Here is a 21,080-nt window from a genome sequence, read left to right as displayed (position 1 = left end):
GCTAAAAAGGAAGGGCTAGGAGTTCAGGTTCAAGCAGTAATTAGCACTTTGCTCTGAATGGCAGCAGAGAACAGAGAAAAGGCCGAACCCAGCAGGGGCAAGAGCCCCAGCAGCCCTGTGAGAAGAAAGAGAACAGCCTTCTCTCTACATATAGAGAGAAATGCTTATGGACAGAGGTTAAGACATTGAAATTCAGGTTGCACAAGACTATGCGATAGCTACCTTATTTTTACTTTCCCCTTTACTCAAACACTGGATTGGCTTATAAAGAGAAATGATTACCTTTTTTGTTTTCTCAATCTAAAAAGGCACCTTTTAAAACAAATTACCTGCCAAGAAAGTTGCTCACTTTTCTCCTCGACTCGCCCCACCCGGGAGTTGGGTCTGTGCTTCCAGAAAACCAATTACAGAAGCAGCTCATTTCCAAGGAACCCTTGGTTAGCTGCTTACGGTTTCAGCAGCAGAAAGGACAAACCTGCCGCCGCAACAGGCCTCCTTCAACGCAATCTCAAATCTGTGCATCTCATACTGGAACTTAAATCTCCAAAAAAGTTCCAAACTCTTGGCCCTGGAGGGCTTCTACAGCCTCACTTCTTAGTTGCTCAGATTGACTTCACCTCACCAATCCTCTCATCTGCTCCCCTCGACTCAACTGAGCATTCACACGTCAAGGCTTTGTCGGGCGAAGCCACCCTATTCCTGCAAGTGGCAAGTTCTTCAAGTGCAAGGACGGCCTGCAAAGGGAGAGAGCGCCGACGCGCTTTTGTACAGGTGGGGTTCCAGCAGAAAAGAACTCAAACACTAGCACGTCTTGGTGTATTTCAGCTCCTGTCAATGCAACTATCCACAGGGTCACTGGTCCCTACGCCCTAAAGCCAGCCTGCCAGATCTGCCAACCCTCTCTGCAGGCTTTATGGGGCCATTTAATGAGGTGATAATGTGTGAGACACCTCGCAGGGCATTGCAGCTCCCACAGCAATGCTTTTAAACCCCCACACACCTTTTCTTCCCAGAAACCATGCACTGGAAGGAAAAATGTGTTCCAAACCCAGGATGGGGATTTGGGTACCAAAGTTAGTAGACTAGCTCACGACATGGTTTCGGGTGACCGGAGAAACACCGAGTTTTCGGAGTTGACTTTATTCTGTCAACGGCATCACCTGAAGCATGCGTCAACAATGCAGCCACCATGGAGGACTGGTGGGCAGCGTCCCAGGCGTTTATCCCCAAGGAAGTTTAAGAATTACTGGCTCAATCCATCTTCACGGATCTGGACATTTTCTTCATTTGTTTTTGAAACTTAATCCCAGAGTAGGAAGATACTCAGCCATAGGCCAATTCTCACTTCAACAGCTGAAGAAAATGGAAACTTGAAAGCAGTATGAGCAGGAATAGAAATCTTGACTAGATTCCACACCTACCTCCCCCACCTCCAATTTCTAAGTGTCAACAGACTTAGGACGCATCTCATTTCATCTCTTACAACCACCTGGTGGTTGGGGAGTCAGTTATTATCTCCATTTCACAGGTTAAGAAACTGGGCTGGGAGAGGCTAAGTGACTTGTCTACCATTCCAATTTCCCAAGAAGCCAACCCCTGTGAATATTTGGATAAAGGATAAAATGAGAGCTACCGGATTCTGTAATCGTTACTCCTTGCCGACAACCTCTTCTAGTGTCTCGAAAGACCGTCTGCTGGGTAAATCCAAGAGCCTCTTCTGCTACCCTGGTCAGTGCATAATGGTTATGGGATGTAAGCTGGTTCCACCACATGGGTTTTCTTTCATGAGTGAGATTACAAGAAGCTACAGAGGACAGGGAGATTAGCTAAATGACAGAATTTGTCTAAAATTACACCGATGACCAGAGGGTTTCAGAATTCCCTAGTCAAATTAAGGAGCTAAAGGTAACTGGTGTTTGCTGGTGGTCTCAGAATGCTTGTGGGCTTGTGTGTGTGTGTGTGTGTGTGTGTGTAGGGGGGATGGGGGTGGAGGTAAAGGGGGCTGGGTCACTTCCTTGGGCTCCTAGAGTTAATCTGGAAGGTTCCGAATGTGGAGTCTTCTTGAACTGGGCAACAAGATCTTGTTGGCATATTTGCCTCAAACACAACTCCCCTTTTTCCCAGGGAGGGCGAGGGTCTGGGGGAGAGGTGGCACTCTGGGGTGGGGGACGGGGGAAGATTCACTGTGAGGAAGAAAGGGTGTCTGCAACACTGCAAAGCCTCGCCCTGCCAGGAGGCGAGGCTGAAGCAACGGCAGTTTATAAAGACACCTACCCGCAGCCACATGGCTGCCTTGTGCAGTGTCCCTCAGTCCCTATTGTGGATGCTTAGCACATAACCCCCGCCGGACGTGTCATAGTGGAGAGGCAAGTCTTCTCTTGGAGAGTACTTGGCCTACAATGAGTGTGCTAAATGCTAATGGCCTTGTCCACCTGTGAGGGATGACGGGTGGGAGGAAGTGACACAGAGCCAGGTGAAGAAGCTGTTCAGAGAATCAAGTGTGTGTTCCTGCACACTGAGAGTTTCAGAGGCATGACGATGACACGCGGGAAGGTGTGAATCTTGACGCGAGCCTACTTCTCCTGCCACTCACTCTTTAAATCCTCTAAGTGACTGACCTACTGGCAGCTCCGAGTGCACCAGGGATCTGGGCACCCTTCCTGACTCACCCCGGCCCAGGTCAGCGCAGCCTCTCTGTGTGTACACAGACCCACGCCCACACAGCACTCACACAGTGCTGATCTAAGCTCAGCTAGGGCTGCTCCGAGCCACAAGAAACTGCCAAATTCTTTTATTCTGAAATGGTCATCCTTCACTTGGACGGCTAAGAGGCATCTCAGACTTAATGTGAACATAAGACACATCCTGATTTCCCCACCAAATCTGTTCCTCCTCCGGGGAGCCTGTTTCACGAAATGGTACCGGATTCACCCAGCTGCCCTGTTTCCACTCCTGCCCACGGGGAGCACAGGAACTAGCTCCTGCCAGCCCCTGCGACCTCAACCCCCTCTCCCCTTATCCACTATCGTCTCCCCACACTGGCTTTTTTCTGTTCTTCGATTCCACCAAGCTCATTTCCTCCCTATGGCCCCTGTACCCTCTGTCCTCAAAAGCTTTTTGATCACAAAGGCTGGCTCATTACACCATGCCCATCTCAGCTCCTCAGGGAACTTTACCTGGCCCTCCAGCCTGAAGCAGCTACTTAGTCACTTTCTATCATGTCGTCTTAGTTTACTTATGTGCACTGATTTGTTCAACAGATGCCAACTACATACTTGAACGAATGGGGATATGGTGCCACTAAACCAGGGTTGTAAGTTGGCATTGGCATGGCCATACTCGGGTTTTATCACTTCAGAGTAAAGGATGGACTGAAGGGGGTCAAACTAAAGGGTAAGAAGACCAATTAAGATGTTACTGTGATGAGAAAGGATGACGGTTTGGACCAGGAGAGTGGTGACAACGAAGACAGAGAGATTTGTGCTATTTAGGAAATAAATACAGTAAGATACAGTTACTGCTTGGATGGGGAAAACAGGGAAAGGAGGGGAGTCTAAGATGGTCCTAAGATTTTCGGTTGGGGCAGGGCGTGGAACTAGGTAAGGGACACTGACGTCTGCATAGTCTGGTTTTGAGTGAGGCCAGTGGGCAGCTCGAGAGAGAGCTGGAACTTGTGTTTTGAGTGTCATTAGGTCATGTTCTCATACAGGAACTGTTCCTCTGTATTCTGAGTCAAAGTGGAGGCTGTCCTCTAGATCAGCGGTCCCCAACCTCTTTGGCACCAGGGACTAGTGGCTCCTATGGGAGTCTAATGCCTGATGGTCTGAGGTGGAGCTGAGGCAGTGATGTTAGTGCTGGGGAGCGGCTGCAAATACAGATGGAAGCTTCACTGGCTCGCCTGCCATTTACCTCCTGCTGTGCAGCCTGGTTCCTAACAGGCCACCGACTGGTACCAGTCTGCGGCCCTAAGGTTGAGGACCCCTGCTCTAGATGGTCAATCTAGGACAATCATCACCTGTTAGGACCCTGAGGTGACTAACCTCTGAATCTCAAATTTCTCTCTCAAGAGGTGCATACTGGCACACATGAACAGATGTCCTCTGTAACGCAGGCTGAACCTGTGACGGTCCCTGGTGTGCTGTGCCTCACAGCAAACTACGAGGATAACCACTAAGGTACCTGGCTGACTGTCCATCTCTCGCTCAATAATCCTTTTCCTGAAACTATAAAGTAGCATATAAAAAAAAGTGTCAGTCTCATTACCAAAACATTTTAACATTTGTCTTCAATTTTTTATACGAAGATTAAAACTCTAATCAGCACTGTCACAAATGATTTCTGATTACATGTTTTTTAAAATAAACACTTTAAATGGCATCTGAAGACCCACCTACCACCACCAGACATTACTCTGCTCATCACACGTCTTTCTTAAGATAGCCTGAGAGTCACAAGTTCGCCCTGTACTGACCAGCTGTGTAAGGAGTACGCGGGCCCCGAGGCTGACCTAGCCCCTGGAGAACAAATCCAGTGAGGAAGACAGTCACAATACGTTGCTAGGCAGTGAAGCAGTTACAAAAGGAGTGCTGGGAACGAGGTGACCGGTGAGCTAGTTTTTTAAATCAATGTGCTTTTCATGAACAATAATGGATTAAAATATCCAGGCCTGCTGGGAGGTACAGCAAACAAATATATTTCATTTTGGAGGGCTGCCCTTTCAAAGCATTAATGTAAAATTCTGATTCCTTCCAGAGGGAACTCTATCTAGAAACAAGAGACCCACCTGGCAATTACCCTACTGCTTATCTTAGTGACTAACTGTCCACCAAACTAGCTCTAAGTAGTGTTTGGATGAAACAATAACTTTCAAGCAAACCAAAGGTCGACACCTGACATCTGTCTTAACCAAGTTCTAAACTTCATAGACCCTGTTTTCAAAGTGTGGAACTACCTGCATCTCCACAGAGCCAGTCACAATGAATGTGCCTGAGAGTTATTAAATGAACATATGTTTTACTAGACACTCTTCCACTAGCTGCCCAGCGAAACATGTAAGAAATGAAACGCCTCCATAGCTGATGTCACTGCAGCTGGGTCCCACTCCCATCAGAAGGGATCAGCCCCACTTCAGACCTGAAGTCTATTTCAGATGGAAATTTGTTATTTTGTTGACCTTGGTCTTACATGCATCTGCTTCTGTGGCAGTTCTTCAGTTCTATTCTCATAAGGCACATCACCTGACAGCAGTATGCTGCCAACGTATTCAAATTAAGTGTCAGCTCATAAGCACGTACAGGCCAAATCACTCCACTGTACCTGGCTTACAGAGACGGGGTCATACAGGGCTGAATTTTCTCTTCAGTTTGACTTCTACCCAATAAGCTTAATGACTGAGACACACCTTTACTAAAACGACACATTCCAGGGCTGACACCAGCATGCAGTACTTATTTCCTTTAAAACCACCTCAACTCAACCGCCTCTAGGAATAGCTTAGTGCCCACTCAGGAAGCTACCTGATCTCCAGCGAGGTTAATTTTACCCTTAACAGTTCTCTGTCATTGTCCTATTAATAGATGAAAAGACTTTAAGAGCTCTAATGCCTCATTTAGGTGGAACTCCTGAAGAAAGGACTTCTATATATCTGAATTTTCTAGACAACTGACGTTATTCAGACTAGGAAAAATATGCACAGAAAAATGACAACAAATTGAGTAACATTAAAATTCTAAATTAATGATCAATGGAGAAGAAACATTAAAATGAACTGGGAGCAAAAGCAATTATCAGCAATAGAAAAAAAGAAATTAAAAAGAAGAAATTAAGTATGTAAAGAACATCCATCCAGTGTCACGGAGGGTGCAGAAGAAAGTGAGCTCACATCTATCTTTGGGTGACCACAGCTCACTGTGATCTTTTTTTTTGGTGAAGCCACTAGATAATACCTATCAAAAACCATACAATGTTTTGCACTTTTTGACTTAGGAGTTCAACATATGGAAAATTTCTCCCAAATAAAACTCTACAACTAAAAATGTTTACTGCTGTATAAAAGATAACAAATTAACTGGAGACCTCAATGTCCAACAGTGCAGGAGTACTTGGATAAACTACCTCTATATTAAAACAAAAACCCACAGATTAATGTGAAAATTAAAATTAAAAAATTAAGTGAAAAAGACTTGTACCTATAGCGTAATGGTGGAGACCTCAGTCTCATCTAGGAGAAGGATGAGAAGCACCTCAGAGGGTTGTTTTGAGGTTTAAATGTGGTTACTCATGGACACTGCTCTGAAAGCACTCAGTACATGTTGGCAATCGTTATTACACTGTTACTATATCGAGTAGAATAAGCGCATGGACAAAATCTAGAAAAGAGGCAAATTTGTTCGGTTACCATGACTCTGACTGACTGACCAACATTACTATTAGTTTTGCAGTACGAATTACATCGTTGTTACTTTATATAAACAATCTGTAATACCTTTATAAAAGGTATTTCCTATCACAGTGCCCAGCGCTGCCTCCAGACCTTGTGGCGGCCATGCTGTCTCTTCCTGTGCCTTCTCCCATGTTTCCTGTTGCTTCCTGTGAGCGGAGCTGTCTCAGGCCCTCAGAAAGCAGATGTCTATCCACGGTGACAACCCTAACCTCTGAGCCCATCTGATAACACAGTCAAGGGCATACCTTAAGCTACATACTGGACTCTGAGAAAATAGGCTGCTGCTGTGCACAGCAAGGTTTTTTTTCTGAGCCCGTAAGAGTAATGTTTCATGTTAGCTCTTTCTCATTGTAATTAAATGCAATTTGGTATTCCACTGTGTTATCAATAAGGTCAGTATCTTGAAAAAATTATTAGAAAAACAAAAACAGCAAGTTATCCCTTCTGCATTCCCCCACCCCGTTGTATTTTAGGCAATAATTATAATAAATTAATTTCTTTGATACTTTTCAAGGTTCTCTATGTGAGATTTTATTAAATAGGACACAGATCTCATGATTTTCTATCACTTCCCCCTCCGATTTTTTTTGCAACTCAATTTAAAAGTTTACCAGTTTTATATCTAGTTAAAAAGCTGAATAAAAGCACTCCTTATTAAAAAATACTGCAAGAGATCTAGAGTGTTGACTGATCTGAACATGTGTATTAGGCTTTCATACTTAATATTTTCTTCTGTCAGCTACGTATCAGCCACGAACTGTGATGTCTTCCTTCTCTTCCTCAATCCCTTCTTTTCTGTTACTTTTGTCTTAACTACCCCCACTCCACCCACCGACTTGCTTGCTAAGCTAGAAACCTCAGCTTCATTTCTCACTTTCCTTTACCTGCCATACCTAATCAGTTTCTAAATCCTACCAACTTTAAAATCCAAAATGTTTCTAGTATCTGTCCACTCCTGGTTCCCTTTACTACTTACTCAGCCCTTTGCATCTCTTGTACAAATTAATGCCACAGCCTCTCAACTGGCTGGCGTGCTTCTCATCTCTCCCTGCGTCTTTCCCAAGTTTCTTTTATAAAACACACCTGATCCTGTGATTTTATACACTTAGAAATTGCTAGTCGTTTTGCATTGCCCATAAATTAAAGGCTAACTCCTTAGGTTACAAAAGAGTCTTCTGTAGCTGACATATACTGTGTATGTTAACCACTGGTGCAAGAGGCAGAGCGCAGTTGTCCTGCAATCATTCCATGGATTAATTGTTCTGGATCTCTCTCAGAGTGCCGACCTGCCAACAATGTTTATTGAAAAAAACAACTTTATTACCAGGTAGCTCTTTACTTAGATCTTAGGTAATCAAAAATATACAGCTCAAACAACAACAACAACAACAACAACAACAACAACAACAACAAAACAGTTCATAAGAATACTAATGCTTTTACTTAATGTGCAAGGCAGGTTTTATCATTTACTGCCTTCCTTTTGCCTTTTCTCTTGAAGAATCTAATTCCTGAGAGTGTCCATGTGGGCTAATGCTATTTCATAAGACAGTAATAAATACTACACCTTAAATATCTCACACCCTGCTCCCCTAAAACATCAGTTTTCCACAAGAGTAAAAGTAAAGGGAAAATGTTTGTTTCGTATGCAGAGCAACTTTTCTACCCAAGAGGGTGAGGTGTAGACACTCCTGAATGGAGTGACACACAAACCGAGTGAGCTCAGTGACAGGAACACATCCTCACTGAAACCACATGTGAGGACACCACTCTAAGGCAGGCACCAGCCTACAGTATTTGCCAAACATTTCCTTATAGACTTTCCAAAGAATAACTGGTTCAATGCTCGTGACAACCTTCTTTACAGTAGGCGCTACTGGTTTCCATATTTATAGAATTATAGATGAGGAAGATGAAGTACAGAGGTTAAGTGACTTAAGCAGACGAAGCAATGTGACTGCAGAGCTCTCACCCAGGCCCCCAACCCCGCTGCACAGCTGCGGAGCAGGATGACGAAGGCAGAAAAGTGAGGAGACTCTCTGAGGGCTACTATTAATTAAGCTGACTGAACTTTCCCTTATCAGACTGCAATAAATGGGAAGATGAGAAAGAAGAAACTGGTCTGCAGTTGCCGGCCTTTGGGGTCCTGGAAAATTGGCCTGAGACTGGGGCTTGAGTACTGGATACGGGAGGCTGTGCATACTGACAATGCAGGGCCCATGCAGACACAGCGCGGGCGAGGCGCTGCTCTGCACACGAGTCACACAAGCCTTCTCAGTCCAGGACCCGCGCTTTGCCTCCCACTGGCCATGGGATCTAGGCCGAGGCTCACTCCCCGGAAGTGAACTAAGGTCCCTCACTGCACTCTAACCCAGATCTGTGCTGGTTTTCCAGCAAGGACGCAGATGATGGCTGAATGGAAATGGGTACCGACTTTACATGCTATTTGGCTCTGTTAGCTCTTTTAACATATTAGCAATAACTAGTTTACATCTCAGAAATGAATGATTTGGCCTAATATACAGTGCCTGTCAATACTCTTATTTACGGTCCTTTACCATTTCAGAGAAGAGTCAACTCCTAATTAATTTTAATTTAAAATTGGGTGTAACGCTTCTCTCATCATTTCTCCACCCCTGAAAGAAATAAACAGATTGTAGGAAGACTGAGAGTCTCTCAACTTGTCATCATTTATTCTGTAAGGTAACATAAGCAATAAAACTCAAAACTGCAAATTTCCTTAGAATTTGAAAAAGCCAAGTCCTTAAGGAAAATTAACCCCTTTCTCTGAAAGTTTAGTCTCAAGGTCATCGTGTAGGGATAAAACAAGAGAAAAATAAGTGTTAAAAAATAGGTAATAAGATAATGACACAACTTCCTGCTATACACTAAAAGTCACGGGGATAGAAGAGACGAAAAGGACTTGGTGCCTGGATGTGTAATGCAGACAAGGCTGTGACAGAAGTATAACAAGGACCAAGTGACTGCCAGAGAGAAGGGGCTGGTGAGAGAGGGAGAGCAGGAAGCCTGGAGAAGGGAACGGAGAGAGCGAATGTGGGAATGTGAGCCCGGAGATAGGTGAGGGAGTAGAGGTGTACACTCGTGAGACATGTGTGCAGGTGAAGAGTGACACTGGGGTTCAGAGCAGAGACCAGGGGTGTATGGAAGGCTTCAGCCGCACCTGTGAGATGACAGCATCTTTGCTCGGCCACTGACTCGAGGAGCACGTAGACAGGAGTTCAGGGAGCATCTAGGAAAATGCCTTGATTTTCTAGATAACCAGAGAGGCTAACTGATCTGCTTTTGACATTTCAACATGCAGTCACATTTTTATAATGCAATCAATGTATGAATACTTTTACACTTGTTGAATCATATTTTTGTCACAACTTAAAGCAAATTAAGGAGGATGTCAGAGTGAGAAAGAAATTTTCATCTATTATTTAAATTTGTATTAAAAATAAACTTTAAATATAATCTTTAATATACCGATCCAAAAAAATTTAACCTAAAACCAGATCTTTAACATTTAATGTGGGGTAAAAAAAGATGAAAACTTCCCCATGGAGGTTGTTAAGCATCTATTTAGAAGGAGTGCTGTACCTAGGTGGGGGAGGGGAGACGGGAACAAGGGTAGGCAGCTCTCCGTACAAGGGTGTACAGTCTCAAGGGACACGCCAGAGATCCATGATCACCAGATCCACCTGCTGCCACAACCCTGAAGGCCTGCACAATCCTAAATGGATCAAATATGATTTTTACATACCAAGTTATATGGATGTCTATTTAGAAGCAATTGCCTCTGTCACACCACCCATGCCAGAGGTCACTGTGGATTCACATATACAATTCCACCAAGGTAAGTAAGCAGAGGTCAAAGTTTGACAAAACCAGAGGACTGCACAGAAATGGATCAATTCCCACACTCAGAAAAGGAAGTAGAGCGAAGATCATCTGTACAAGAATGTTCTAGTTTTCAGCAATTTTCAGAGTAGTGTGACACTTAATAAGGAGAGGAGCTACTGTCCCTTGAAAACTTCATATTACTTTGTTATAATATCATGCTTGTCAAAACACCTGATAAATACGTAAGCCAAAATGGATCTCTAATGAAATATGTAGCTTTATCTCAACATGATAGGATTGAGAGCATGCTTATTAAGCAGGCCAAAATTGAATGCATCTGCTAAAACCTAAGATAAAACTAGTCTCAAAGTGACCTTGACAAACTGAAACATCATCTATCAAATTAAATTAAAAAAGGCAAGTTAGTCTAATTTTAATTTGTTCTTGAGTACATTAAGAAAAGGAGAATAAAAGCTAGACAAAACAGAAAAGGATCTTGTAGTCATAGTAAAACATCAGCTCAGAGAGCCAAGAAGCATAATTTTGTAAACCATTTTTAAAATCAACACATCACTGAGCTACACTATCTGAGTGTGTGTCACTGAAGTCAAGCCATCCTTTATTCTGTGGGTAATGGAATGGTATCTTCTTCCTTCCTGTCTCACTGGGTGGCTTGGGAGAATAAAACAGAAGTGCATGTGTATTGAAAAATTAAATATACAAAGCTCGCAATCTATTCTAAAAGAAGAACGTAAAATAAGGTCGAGGAAAGAGCAAGTTATATTTTTAAAGGGCACTGGCACAGAGAAGGGGTACAATATAAAGAAATAAGCTTAAAGCTGCAACATGAGATTTGTTTAAATTGGTCATGAAACTAATATGTTATATGTCAGTTATACCTCAATTTAAAAAAGTTGTTCAACTGTTTGTGTTCTGAAACCTGTTATTTTAAAAGAGATGGTGGAATCTGTGGTCCTGATGGAGTCATCATAGAATCCAAAAATCTAAGTTTAGAGCCCCTACTATATAGAAGTATAGGGACAAAATACCTGTTTTTATACCTGTTACCTTTAAATAAAGCATTCCAACTTTTTATCCCTTAGAACATATGATTAATTTGAAGCACTTTTGAAACAACTGAGGCTGCAATTAATATTTGTAAAAATAAAAGTACTTGTAACGTTCTCTATCTAACATGCTTCATGTTATTCTAACAATTTAGTCAATGAAAGCTGTGGGGGATGGGTAAAGAGAGAGACTGATTTATCTTATTCAGTGGATTTGTTCCAATTATAACATTCTGGATTTTATTTGGGGATTAAAGCTGACAAGCAGTAGACTAAATTGTCACTTTCTGAAGTCATGAATTCCCAATTAGGAATCTTAAAAGGCGGCCCGCTGTTCCCCACCCTTTCGGGGACGGAGGCGACTGTGATTTAGGGTGGTCATGTCACTATGGGCACCTTCTCCCTCCTACACACTAGGCTCAGACAGACACAGGATCTAGGACTTTGCTGGCAGGATTTAGCCTGCTGACTACTGGTTACCAATTATCGCTATAAAATGTCTGAAAGTTTACACATAAAATTTACTCTGAGATGATAATAATTTATGTTGAAATAAAACACTGGCATTTGGACTGGGACACACACCAAAAAGTAACAAATAAATAAAACAACCCACCAAATATTGTAACTTTTAGAGCAAAGTTGGCAAGCAGGCCATGAACTGGGGCAAGATGACGATTAATGGATTACTGAGTGCTTAGAACTATTTAAATTATTTTACACTTTAGGGTTTTAAATGTTATATTCCTATAGGACTTTTGCATTTTAAAATGTCACTGTATCTAAGAAGTAAATCTATTCAAACTTGGGGTTTGGGAGTGACATCGACGATTGAGACAGGGAAGGAAACAGAAAAAAAGACCATTGTGTCGGGGGTCTCAGTGGGAAAGGCAAGCTCCTTGTATGACTGAATTAGAATGTTCTAACTTAAAAAATATATAAATTTCACATTGATTACATTCTGACTACAGTTTATGAGTACTTCCTTTTTTCCTGACACAAACTCTGGGGATAATGCAATGATAAAATATAGTGCTTTTGAGGAAGATGTAAGAGGAGAGACAGTATAAAGTGCACAAGAATACTATGATTCTGGCTAATAAAACCCTTATTAACTATGACTGAAAGTCATCTGCATATGTATCAAGTATGTTTTAAATATAAATTAATACAAAACACTCATCTGATTAAATATCGTAGACAGAACATACATTTACGTATGTCGCCTTCCCACAAAACTTATAAGACAAATTCATGAGAACATGAAGAATGGGAGAGGAAACAAATAACACACACGAGATGGCCAAATTCTGGGAGCTAGAAATAAAGAGTAAGTGATTTCGCAGAATGAAGGGAAGCAGGGAGGAATGAGTGCAGCGGAGGAGCCACTAGAAAGCCAGCCACCCCGTGGCACAGGGCCTGGGAAGAAGACAGAGGTGTCTCAGAAGGGGGATGGAATGTGTGTGCAAGAGGCTGCCGGAAACCAGACCACGAGCTCAGAGTTAGTAAGAGGAGTTAGGTCCCTAACTCTGCCCCGTTCAATCAAGTAACTGTCTCCTCAGAAGGATATTCTGAGAAGAAAAAGCAGTTGAAAATATCAGAAATGAAAATAAACAAAATAAACAGATGATAAAGTTGAAGAAAGCATGGAGAAATTACAACAAAAAGCCAGAGAGAAGGAACACAAAACAGAAGAGAAAGGATAAAGCCAGAGGACCAACCCAGGAGGTAAAATATACCTAATTAATAGGAATTCCAGAAAGAGAGAACAGAGGAAACAGAGGTAAGGAAATTATTCCAGAAACAAACTTTCCCAAACTGAAAGGTGTATTTACAGATGGCAAAGATCTTGCAGAGTAGCCAGCACAATGAGTGAAAAGACCAACATAAGGCCTATCATTTTGAGATGTCAGACCTAGAGGGAACATGAGAAGATCCTCAAACCTTCCAGAGGAGAAAAGCAGCACACAGGTAATGGCTGACAATCGGAACTCCAGCCCCTTCAACTGCGACCCTAGAAGCAACGGGACAAGCCAGGAGCCATGACACCAAAACAGTGAGAGAAAATATTTCAAATCTAGAATTCTATACCCAACTCTCAATTAAACGTGACTGTGGGACAGACGTTTTCAGTAGATAAGATCTCAACGTATTCACCTCCCATGCACCCTTTCTCAGGAAACTGCTGAAGGACGATGCACTCCACTACACTGAGGATGCAGACTAAGAAGGGTGAAGACAGGGGGTTAAGGAAAAGGCATTCGAAAGAGGGAAGAAGTAAATGACGATGATGACGAACGCCCCAGGATAACAGGTATGAAACAGACCTAAAGAATAAATATCCCGATTGGAAAGTCTGAATTAGAAAGATGTAGTCCAAGAAAATAGAAAGCAAATTAAAGTATGAATAATAATTCTAGAGAAATGAAAAGTTTTAGAAAGAAATGTAACCAAAGTACACTTCATAGGTATTAGAGTCAGATGCTGAAAAACGGGAAAAAAAGGATCAATGAGTAACACGAATAGCAGTAAAAGCTTATTGTTCAGAAACAGGAAACTGGCAGAGGAATCGGGAATCTGGTCTGAGGAGAGGGTGGAGCAGGGATGTCTGTTTTAATCAGCTGTATGGAACATGTCGGTAACATGACTTTGTAACCGACAGACACGTGTTACTGATAAAAGTAAAAGTTAAACGACTCTTCCAAATTACGTCATTTTCTGCCCGTTACCTGGGCCTGCAGACTTTAATCTAGAGGAGTCACCATGTGATAGGTAAGCACAGAACAGTCAGGCTAAAACAAGTAAAGGTGGAAGAAACGGAACCGAAAAGAAGTTAAGAAAAAGAGCAAGCTGGTACTCACCATCTCTCTGGCTATTTCCAGCGCTTCCTGCAGGCCATAGAGCCTGCCACAGACCAGGTAGATGCCATTGGCCCAGAGAATACAACCCTCGTGGACCCAAAATTCATTGCTGTCGAGAGGTAGTTCAGGGATTTGTAACTCCAGCTCGGGGCCACCTTCTGAAGTGGTGGGCACAGAGGGCTTTGAGTCCAAAACAGTCTTTTCGCTGCTGCCCTCTGCGGTTGCTTTTTTACAAGGGAGGCCCCGGGACAGGGACCGAGGGCCTCCGCCACAGTCTTCCGAGCGGTGTCGCCGCTTGAACCTGGGGTGGGCGGCCAGGCTCCTCTGCTCCTTCTGCTGCTGCTGCTCCTCCTCCTCCTCAGTGTCCGTCTTGGAACCGTTGGAAGCGCTTTTGTGCCGTACCTTGACTTTGCTCTGCATTTCCGTGGCCCTCTTAGGGGGTGGGTTCTTCGGGAGAGTGGCTGCATAATCTTGTGGATAAAAGGGTCCAAAGAGATCACCCATGTTCCGATAACTGGCCCACTTGCCACAGAGACAGCAAACCAGGTGCCCCATGACAGAAGACTCTGTCACCACTGGTCCCTGCAGCATAAAGGACGAAGCTGGGAGTGCCTTGCTTTCAGTGCTGCTGGGTGGAGGGGTCAGAGACCTCTGCCCCTTCCGACCCCTCACCAATTTGGTCTGTTCTTCTTCTTCAGCGTTGATGATTGTACAAACGGCTCCAAGTTCACACTTATTTACTACATGGATGTACGGGAAAAAAGACTTGTTCTTGGCATCAGTTTTATCCAGTGGCTGGGTGGCATACTTCAGTTTGATCTCCGGTTCCTGGGGCTCCACGATGGGGACGGCTTGTTTGGTTTTCCGCTTCCTCGGCTGTGCCCCAGGCTTCCTCCTCTCCCTCCTCTGCCTCTGCTTTTTTGGCTTCGGCTCTCCATCTGCAGAACCTTCTGGTATCTGAGGGGGCGGAGGGGGCGGAGGCGGGGGCTGCTGCTGTTTCTTTTGCTTATTCACACTACCAATGGGTCTCCCCTTCTTCTTTCCTGAAGGGAAATACCCCTTCGGGGGGAATCCTTCCTGCTTGGGGGAAATCGTCACTGCATCGGTCTCCTTCTCCTCAGCCTTGGGGTTGGCCTCAGGGACCAGTGCGCCTGCTGGAGGTCCATTCTTTGAGTCGGGGAAGAGTAAAGGTGCTGCCCCACCCAGGGAACCATCTGGTCTCCCTTGGTTACCCCCAGGCTTCTGTGAGGTTGCAGACGTCATGGCACCAGGGGGTTCCTTTCCAGCAGAGACTGTATCTGGGTGTGCCTCGGTCTTCACTTTGTCGTCCCCACTGCCACGCCACTCCTCTGAAGACCTCGCAAGAGGCTTCTCTACGTTCAACTCCTGGTTTGTTGGACAGACTAGGTCGGATGACACCTCACCTTTTCTCTTCTCCATCTCGGCATCCTGAGCAGTAACACTCCCAACTTCGGGAGGGCCACTCTTCAACGACAGTATGTCATCCAGAGTAACCGTGTCTCCCCCAGCCTCTGCGCTGTTCGAGGACGCACTCCTCCTAATGTTTGGGGATGTGATCTTCTGAACTATAGCTTCCAATTTCAACCCCCGCCCTTTCCGTGGGGGCAGGATTTTGGTCTTAGCAGGACCTGTGAGCGTAACAGCAGGACAGTTTCTACTGTCTGGACCTGGAAGGTCCTTGGCGGATTCCCTCTTAGGGATGGACTTGAAGTCCTGACTGTGAGAAAGATGGGCATAGGAATTGAATGCTTTCTCAGCGCCTTCTTTTGATGGGTGCAGGAGGCGTCCTTTATCTTCGGTGGTACTGTTCTTCATGTCTTGTGACTGTCTCTTACTGGGAATGGGAGAGATAAAAGAACGGACGCGCCTCCTCATGATTAAGGGGTTTTGAGAAGAATGATCCTCTTGACCTGGAAGCCTCAGCATAACGTTACTAGGTTTGGATGACTGTGTGGACTCAGCCAGCCCATGCCCATCAGTGTCGTGGGGCGGTCCGTACCTCTTTTGATTGGACATCCCTGGAGGACCGCTGCTTTTGGCTGGAGAAGTCTGCCGAGAAAGATCCCAGCAAGATTCTTGTAACTTCTGGGAGCCGTGCTTCAACTCGATGCCTTTGTTAGACAGACCGTCACTGGCCATGAGGCAGCGCCCACCTTCCTGACCGCTGGGGTCGTGGTAAGTCCCCATCGGTGGGCCGTACATCATACCATCTTTGTCGTTTTTCAGAGGGCTCCGCACTCTATCAAGAAACTGCTGCTGCCTTGGGCTCTTCCGCGGCCCTTCCTGCCTGTGCTGGGCCGCCGCAATCACTCCCTGAGCAGAACTGCTGCTCCAGTCTTTATACTCTTCCTGCTGCTGTTGGTACATCTGCCTCTTATAATGGAGCTGAGAATTCAAACCTGCATTGGGGTCCCCATAGGCATGGGCTCGAGTGTTCGTGTGATAAGCAGAGGCCAGGCTTTCCGAGTTGGGAGAAAAGGGAGCATGTAAAGAACTCCTGTTGGCCCGCTCCGAAAAGGTCATGTGTGGGTTCATGTGATGAGGGTCTCCCCCTGGGCCCCTGCTCCTCCCAGGGGACATCTTCAATTTTTCTGAAAAGTCGTGATACTGAGAAGGGGACCGACCCCTCATGCCCTCCCGACCACCCACTCTGCCAGGGACCCGCCGCATTGGTGTGGGCCTGCTGTCTTGCGGGCCATAGTCTGAGATGGAATCGTGGGTGGCTGCTCCAGGGCTGGCGTTGCCTCGGTAAGACTCATGCTTGATGCTACCAGGATGGCAGTGGTCTCCGGACTTCTTGTTGTTGAAACTAGCCTGGGATTTGGACTGCTCGAAGTCTTCCTCTTTTATCTGCCCGCTCTGGGATTTCAGTTTTGTTTCCATGGACACTAACCCACCTGGAAGAATGACCGACTGGCTTAAACTTGGATTGAGACGTTCGTTCCTCCCAAGTCTGGTGTCGGCACCTATGTGTCCCAGTGAGTGAGCCCCCGGGTCCCTGACAATCTGTCTTAGTGGAGAAATATCACAGATCACTGACCTTCTTTCAGACAGTGAACCCCCGGGCTCATGGGCTGATGACTGAGGCTCTATTTCGAACTTTCTGGGAATTGGATAGTCAGCCAAATTGATCTGTTTCATTTCAGGAGCTGTGCTGCTTGATTTCCTCTCCCAGGGACCCCAATGGGGGTTTTCTAATAGGGACCCGATGCTTTTGTTCAAAAGGCCCCTGCTAGCTAATTCATTGGTTTGACTAATTAAGACATTCGGCCGCGTGGCTCCTTCCAGGCCACCAGCCATGCCCTGGTGCTCCTGAGTACTCCTAGAGTACCTCCTGTCAGGGTGGTGGTGGTAACCCTGAAGCACTTCCTGCAGGAGGCTGGGGAACTTCTCGTTTCTGCCCTTCCGCTCCCCGTGGCCAGGGAAATCCCCCTTGTCCTGTCCGGTAGGATACTGAGGAAAGCCACCGATGCCTCTTGGCACAGCCGACCCGAAGCTGTCTTTGTAACTATAGCGCAGGCTTCCGGGAGATTTGCTAGGTTCCGTTCTGCCTATAAAGCCAGGGCCCACGGCGGGGTGCGCACTCTGGCCATTGCCCTCTCCGTTGTGGTTGGAGTTGTTATCTCCACTCTTGTTTCCTTTGCCCCCTCCTCCCGGAGGCTCTGGCTGTGGAAGTGATGCGTGACTGGTTTCCTTGGCCCCGCCAGTGCTGGGTGGCCTCTGAGTGGCTGTGGACTCATCCTCTTGGGAGCCTTTATCTTGTCCACCAGGCTTTTCTACCCGACTTGTCATGGCTTCCCGGGAGACAATCACCCCCACCGTCTTCTCGTTGACTTTTGGGTTGCCCTCGGATGACGACGGCGTGTCCTTAGCACCTGGTGAGGCAGCCTCTTCTCTGGCTGCAGGACTGGCACTGAGTCTGGGGGCTTCATTCTGAGCGCCCTGTGCCGGGGAGGAGCCGGCTTTCTCTGAGGCTCCACCCTTGTAGGTGGTGTCGGAGCTGGTGCTCTGGCCACTCAGCTGCCTCACTCTCTCGCCTTGATCCTCGGAACTGCTGGAGCAGCCTCCATCCGGGGACTCCGCCACAGGGGACTTCAGTTGTTCTTCAGGCTGCGAGGAGCCCTCGGAGTTTGTGCAGCTGTCTGCTTTCTTAGACGAGGAAGAGGGCCTCTTGGAGGTCTTCTTCTGAGGTGTCAGGGCATCAGAGAGGAGCATGTGCTGGACGGTATTAGGGAGATTGGCCACTTGGGTACTCAGGGCACTCAAACTACTCAGGCCAGGGTCCGTCAGCCGCTTTTCCGGCACTCCTTCTAGTCCAAAGCCCTTGAAGCCTGGAGCATGAGAATTCGGGCTGGGCATCATCGACGGGGTGGGGCTGAGCTGAGGCATTAACTGTAAGATTCTGTTTCTGGAGCCCATGGGCACACTGCCTTGCCCACACTGGAGATTCTCCCCGCTCTGCATAAGAGGAGATGGGGTAGAGCTACAGCTCGGAGACTGAACCACAGAGGCGGCTGGGGAAGGGTTGGAAATGGGGCTGAAGTTCTGGTGGAACTGCATTGGGGACCTCACAGGGACCTCGGGCTGGCTGTATTGGCCAACCTGGCTCTGCAGGGGCAACTTGGTGGCAGTGTTGGTATACTGCATCACGTGCTGAGGGGGATGCTGTGGCTGTGGCTGCGGCTGCGGCTGCTGCTGTGGCGGTGGCTGCTGCCCCTGCTGGGTCCCTTGTGGAATCTTTGCCTGTTCAAAATTTTTCATAGACTGGGGCTGATAGCTGTAATTTGATTGTGTTCCATAAGCCTGTGCATTTGAACCCACACTGTGCCCTTCATACTGGGATCCAGCATTCACACTGTAACTGCTGTCATAGCTCTGTCCAGACTGGCTGAAACGCTGTGGTGACGGGAAGGAGGAAGAGGAGGAGGAGGCAGCAGAAGACTGGTAGTGCTGGCCAAACTGACCCACTCGTAACTGGTAACTAGTAGCAGAGGATGGCAGGGTTGAGGGCCGCTGCATTGGCTGCAGATGGGACGAGCCGGATGCTGGCTGGCCAGAGGCTTGTGGCAGAGGCTGATGGGACTGGTAAAGCTGTTGTCTCAGCTGCTGGACTTGCTGCTGCTGCTGCTGCTGGCTGGAAGCCTGCTGCTGGTACTGAGCACTCCCCGGAGAGAAAGGCCCCGTGTAATCCTGCTGATAATGAGACACACCACCAAGGGCAGAATGCTGTGCTTGAAACTGGCCCACATGACCCTCGCTCCCATACTGATTGCCAAAGCTGCTTCCCTGGGGGGGTCCGTAGCTCTGCACAGGCCCGGAAGGCCTCCGCTGAGGCGGCTGCGGGGTTCCTGTTGCCACGGGGTCTTTGTTGCCTGCCATGTAGTAGAAATCTCCAGCCTCCTTCCTGAAACCCTGGTAGCCTTGATGACCAGAGGTCTCGCTAGCCATCGCCGCCGCTGCAGCTGCCGTCCCTCGTCTCCCACCACCACTGCTGCCGCCACTGCCACCGCTACTGCCACCTGCACCCCCAAAATTCTGGAACATCTGGGCCTGGCGAGGACTGAACTCCTCTATCCGGGATGAGCCGTGTACCTCCTGCGGGTAGCTCTGCTGGTTTCCGTGATAACTGCTTTGCTCCCGGAAGGACTGCATACTGTTTAGCAACACAGCGGCAGGCCAACAGCCCTCCTAAAAATGAGAGAAAACAAGAAAACCATGAGACACGCATCCCCTTGGCACAAATAAAGTCAGGTCTAGATGATGGAAGGGACACGATAATTCTGAGGCCCAGATGAAACTGACTGAGTTGAATTTTATCTCCTTTCATTTCTTATCCTACCCATTTCTGAAAATGCAAATACACAGAGAAACGGTCTAAAGAGTGAGGGTGGAGCCTATGGCAGTACGAAAAGAGATACTCTAGGTAAAACCAAATTCAATACAGTAAAACCCTCTGTATTAGATAAATGAGCCACCCCTCCCCCAATCCCATTGGGTGAAAACATAGAGTTGTGTTATTACTGTCGATAAAAAAAACTGCAGTTTTAAAATAAGTCTTCCAGGTCTGGTGGGGGAGGGGTGAGAAGAACACTTACGTTTAATTTTCACGTATTGGAATGGTCACTGAACTAAGAGTCTCAAACAATGCTGAGGCAGTCACTCCACTGGCTGCCCTGCTCCCAGATTTTGAGAAACGGACTGGCCTGAGAACAGAAGTCAGTCCCTTATATCCGAATACATGTTATTGCAAGTTAACTGTAACTACGAACTACCTGTGATGACTGGTGACCCCAGGACTCTTATCACTGCAGAGATTCCTTACTGCTGCAGTCAGCCAAAAATGGGCTAAGGTAAGTTAGGGCAAAGTTTTTCTTCAATGGCTTATGAAGCTAGTTTCTTAGTTCACTCTCAGAGGGAGTAAAAATGGTGTTACCAACAGGAAAGTCAGTGATCCCTTTAAAACAGGGGTCCACAAGCCCCGGGTTTGGGCTAGTACCAGTCTGTGGCCTGTTAGGAACCGGGCCGCACAGCAGGTGGTGAGCAACAGGCGGACAAGCAAAACATCATCCATATTTGCAGCTGCTCCCCAGAGCTAGCATCCCCGCCTCAGCTCCACCTCAGATCCTCAGGAAGTAGACTCTCATAGGAGCAGCGGTCTCTGGTGCCAAAAAGGTTGGGGACCGCTGTTTAAAAGGTTAAGTTGGATTCCTCATCTCCAACTCAACAGTGCTTCCCCTTCTCATTCCAAGTGAAGCAGGTCCGGGAGGCCCCACGCCTACCCCGTTACCTCTCTGACCTCCTCCCCACCACTCCCTGCTCTAGTCCTGCTGCCTCCTAGCTCCT

General features: G+C 46.5%; 1 protein-coding gene across 4 annotated transcripts in view; it reads right to left on the bottom strand.

Annotated features, from left to right (window-relative positions):
* TCF20 (transcription factor 20) overlaps positions 1–19,925 on the bottom strand; it is a 48,633-nt gene extending 28,708 nt beyond the window's left edge. For all 4 annotated transcript variants that reach the window (XM_011369006.2, XM_023535887.1, XM_011369004.2 and 1 more), the window contains exon 1: positions 14,217–19,925. In XM_011369006.2, the coding sequence (XP_011367308.1) occupies positions 14,217–19,889 (5,673 nt within the window). In that variant the 5' untranslated portion in view covers positions 19,890–19,925. The remainder of the gene's footprint in view (positions 1–14,216) is intronic.
* Between the last annotated feature and the right edge of the window lie 1,155 nt (positions 19,926–21,080).

Source organism: Pteropus vampyrus, unplaced genomic scaffold (genome assembly GCF_000151845.1).
Source record: "Pteropus vampyrus isolate Shadow unplaced genomic scaffold, Pvam_2.0 Scaffold145, whole genome shotgun sequence".
Classification (NCBI taxonomy): Eukaryota; Metazoa; Chordata; class Mammalia; order Chiroptera; family Pteropodidae; genus Pteropus; species Pteropus vampyrus.
This window is presented reverse-complemented; position numbering and strand designations above follow the sequence as displayed.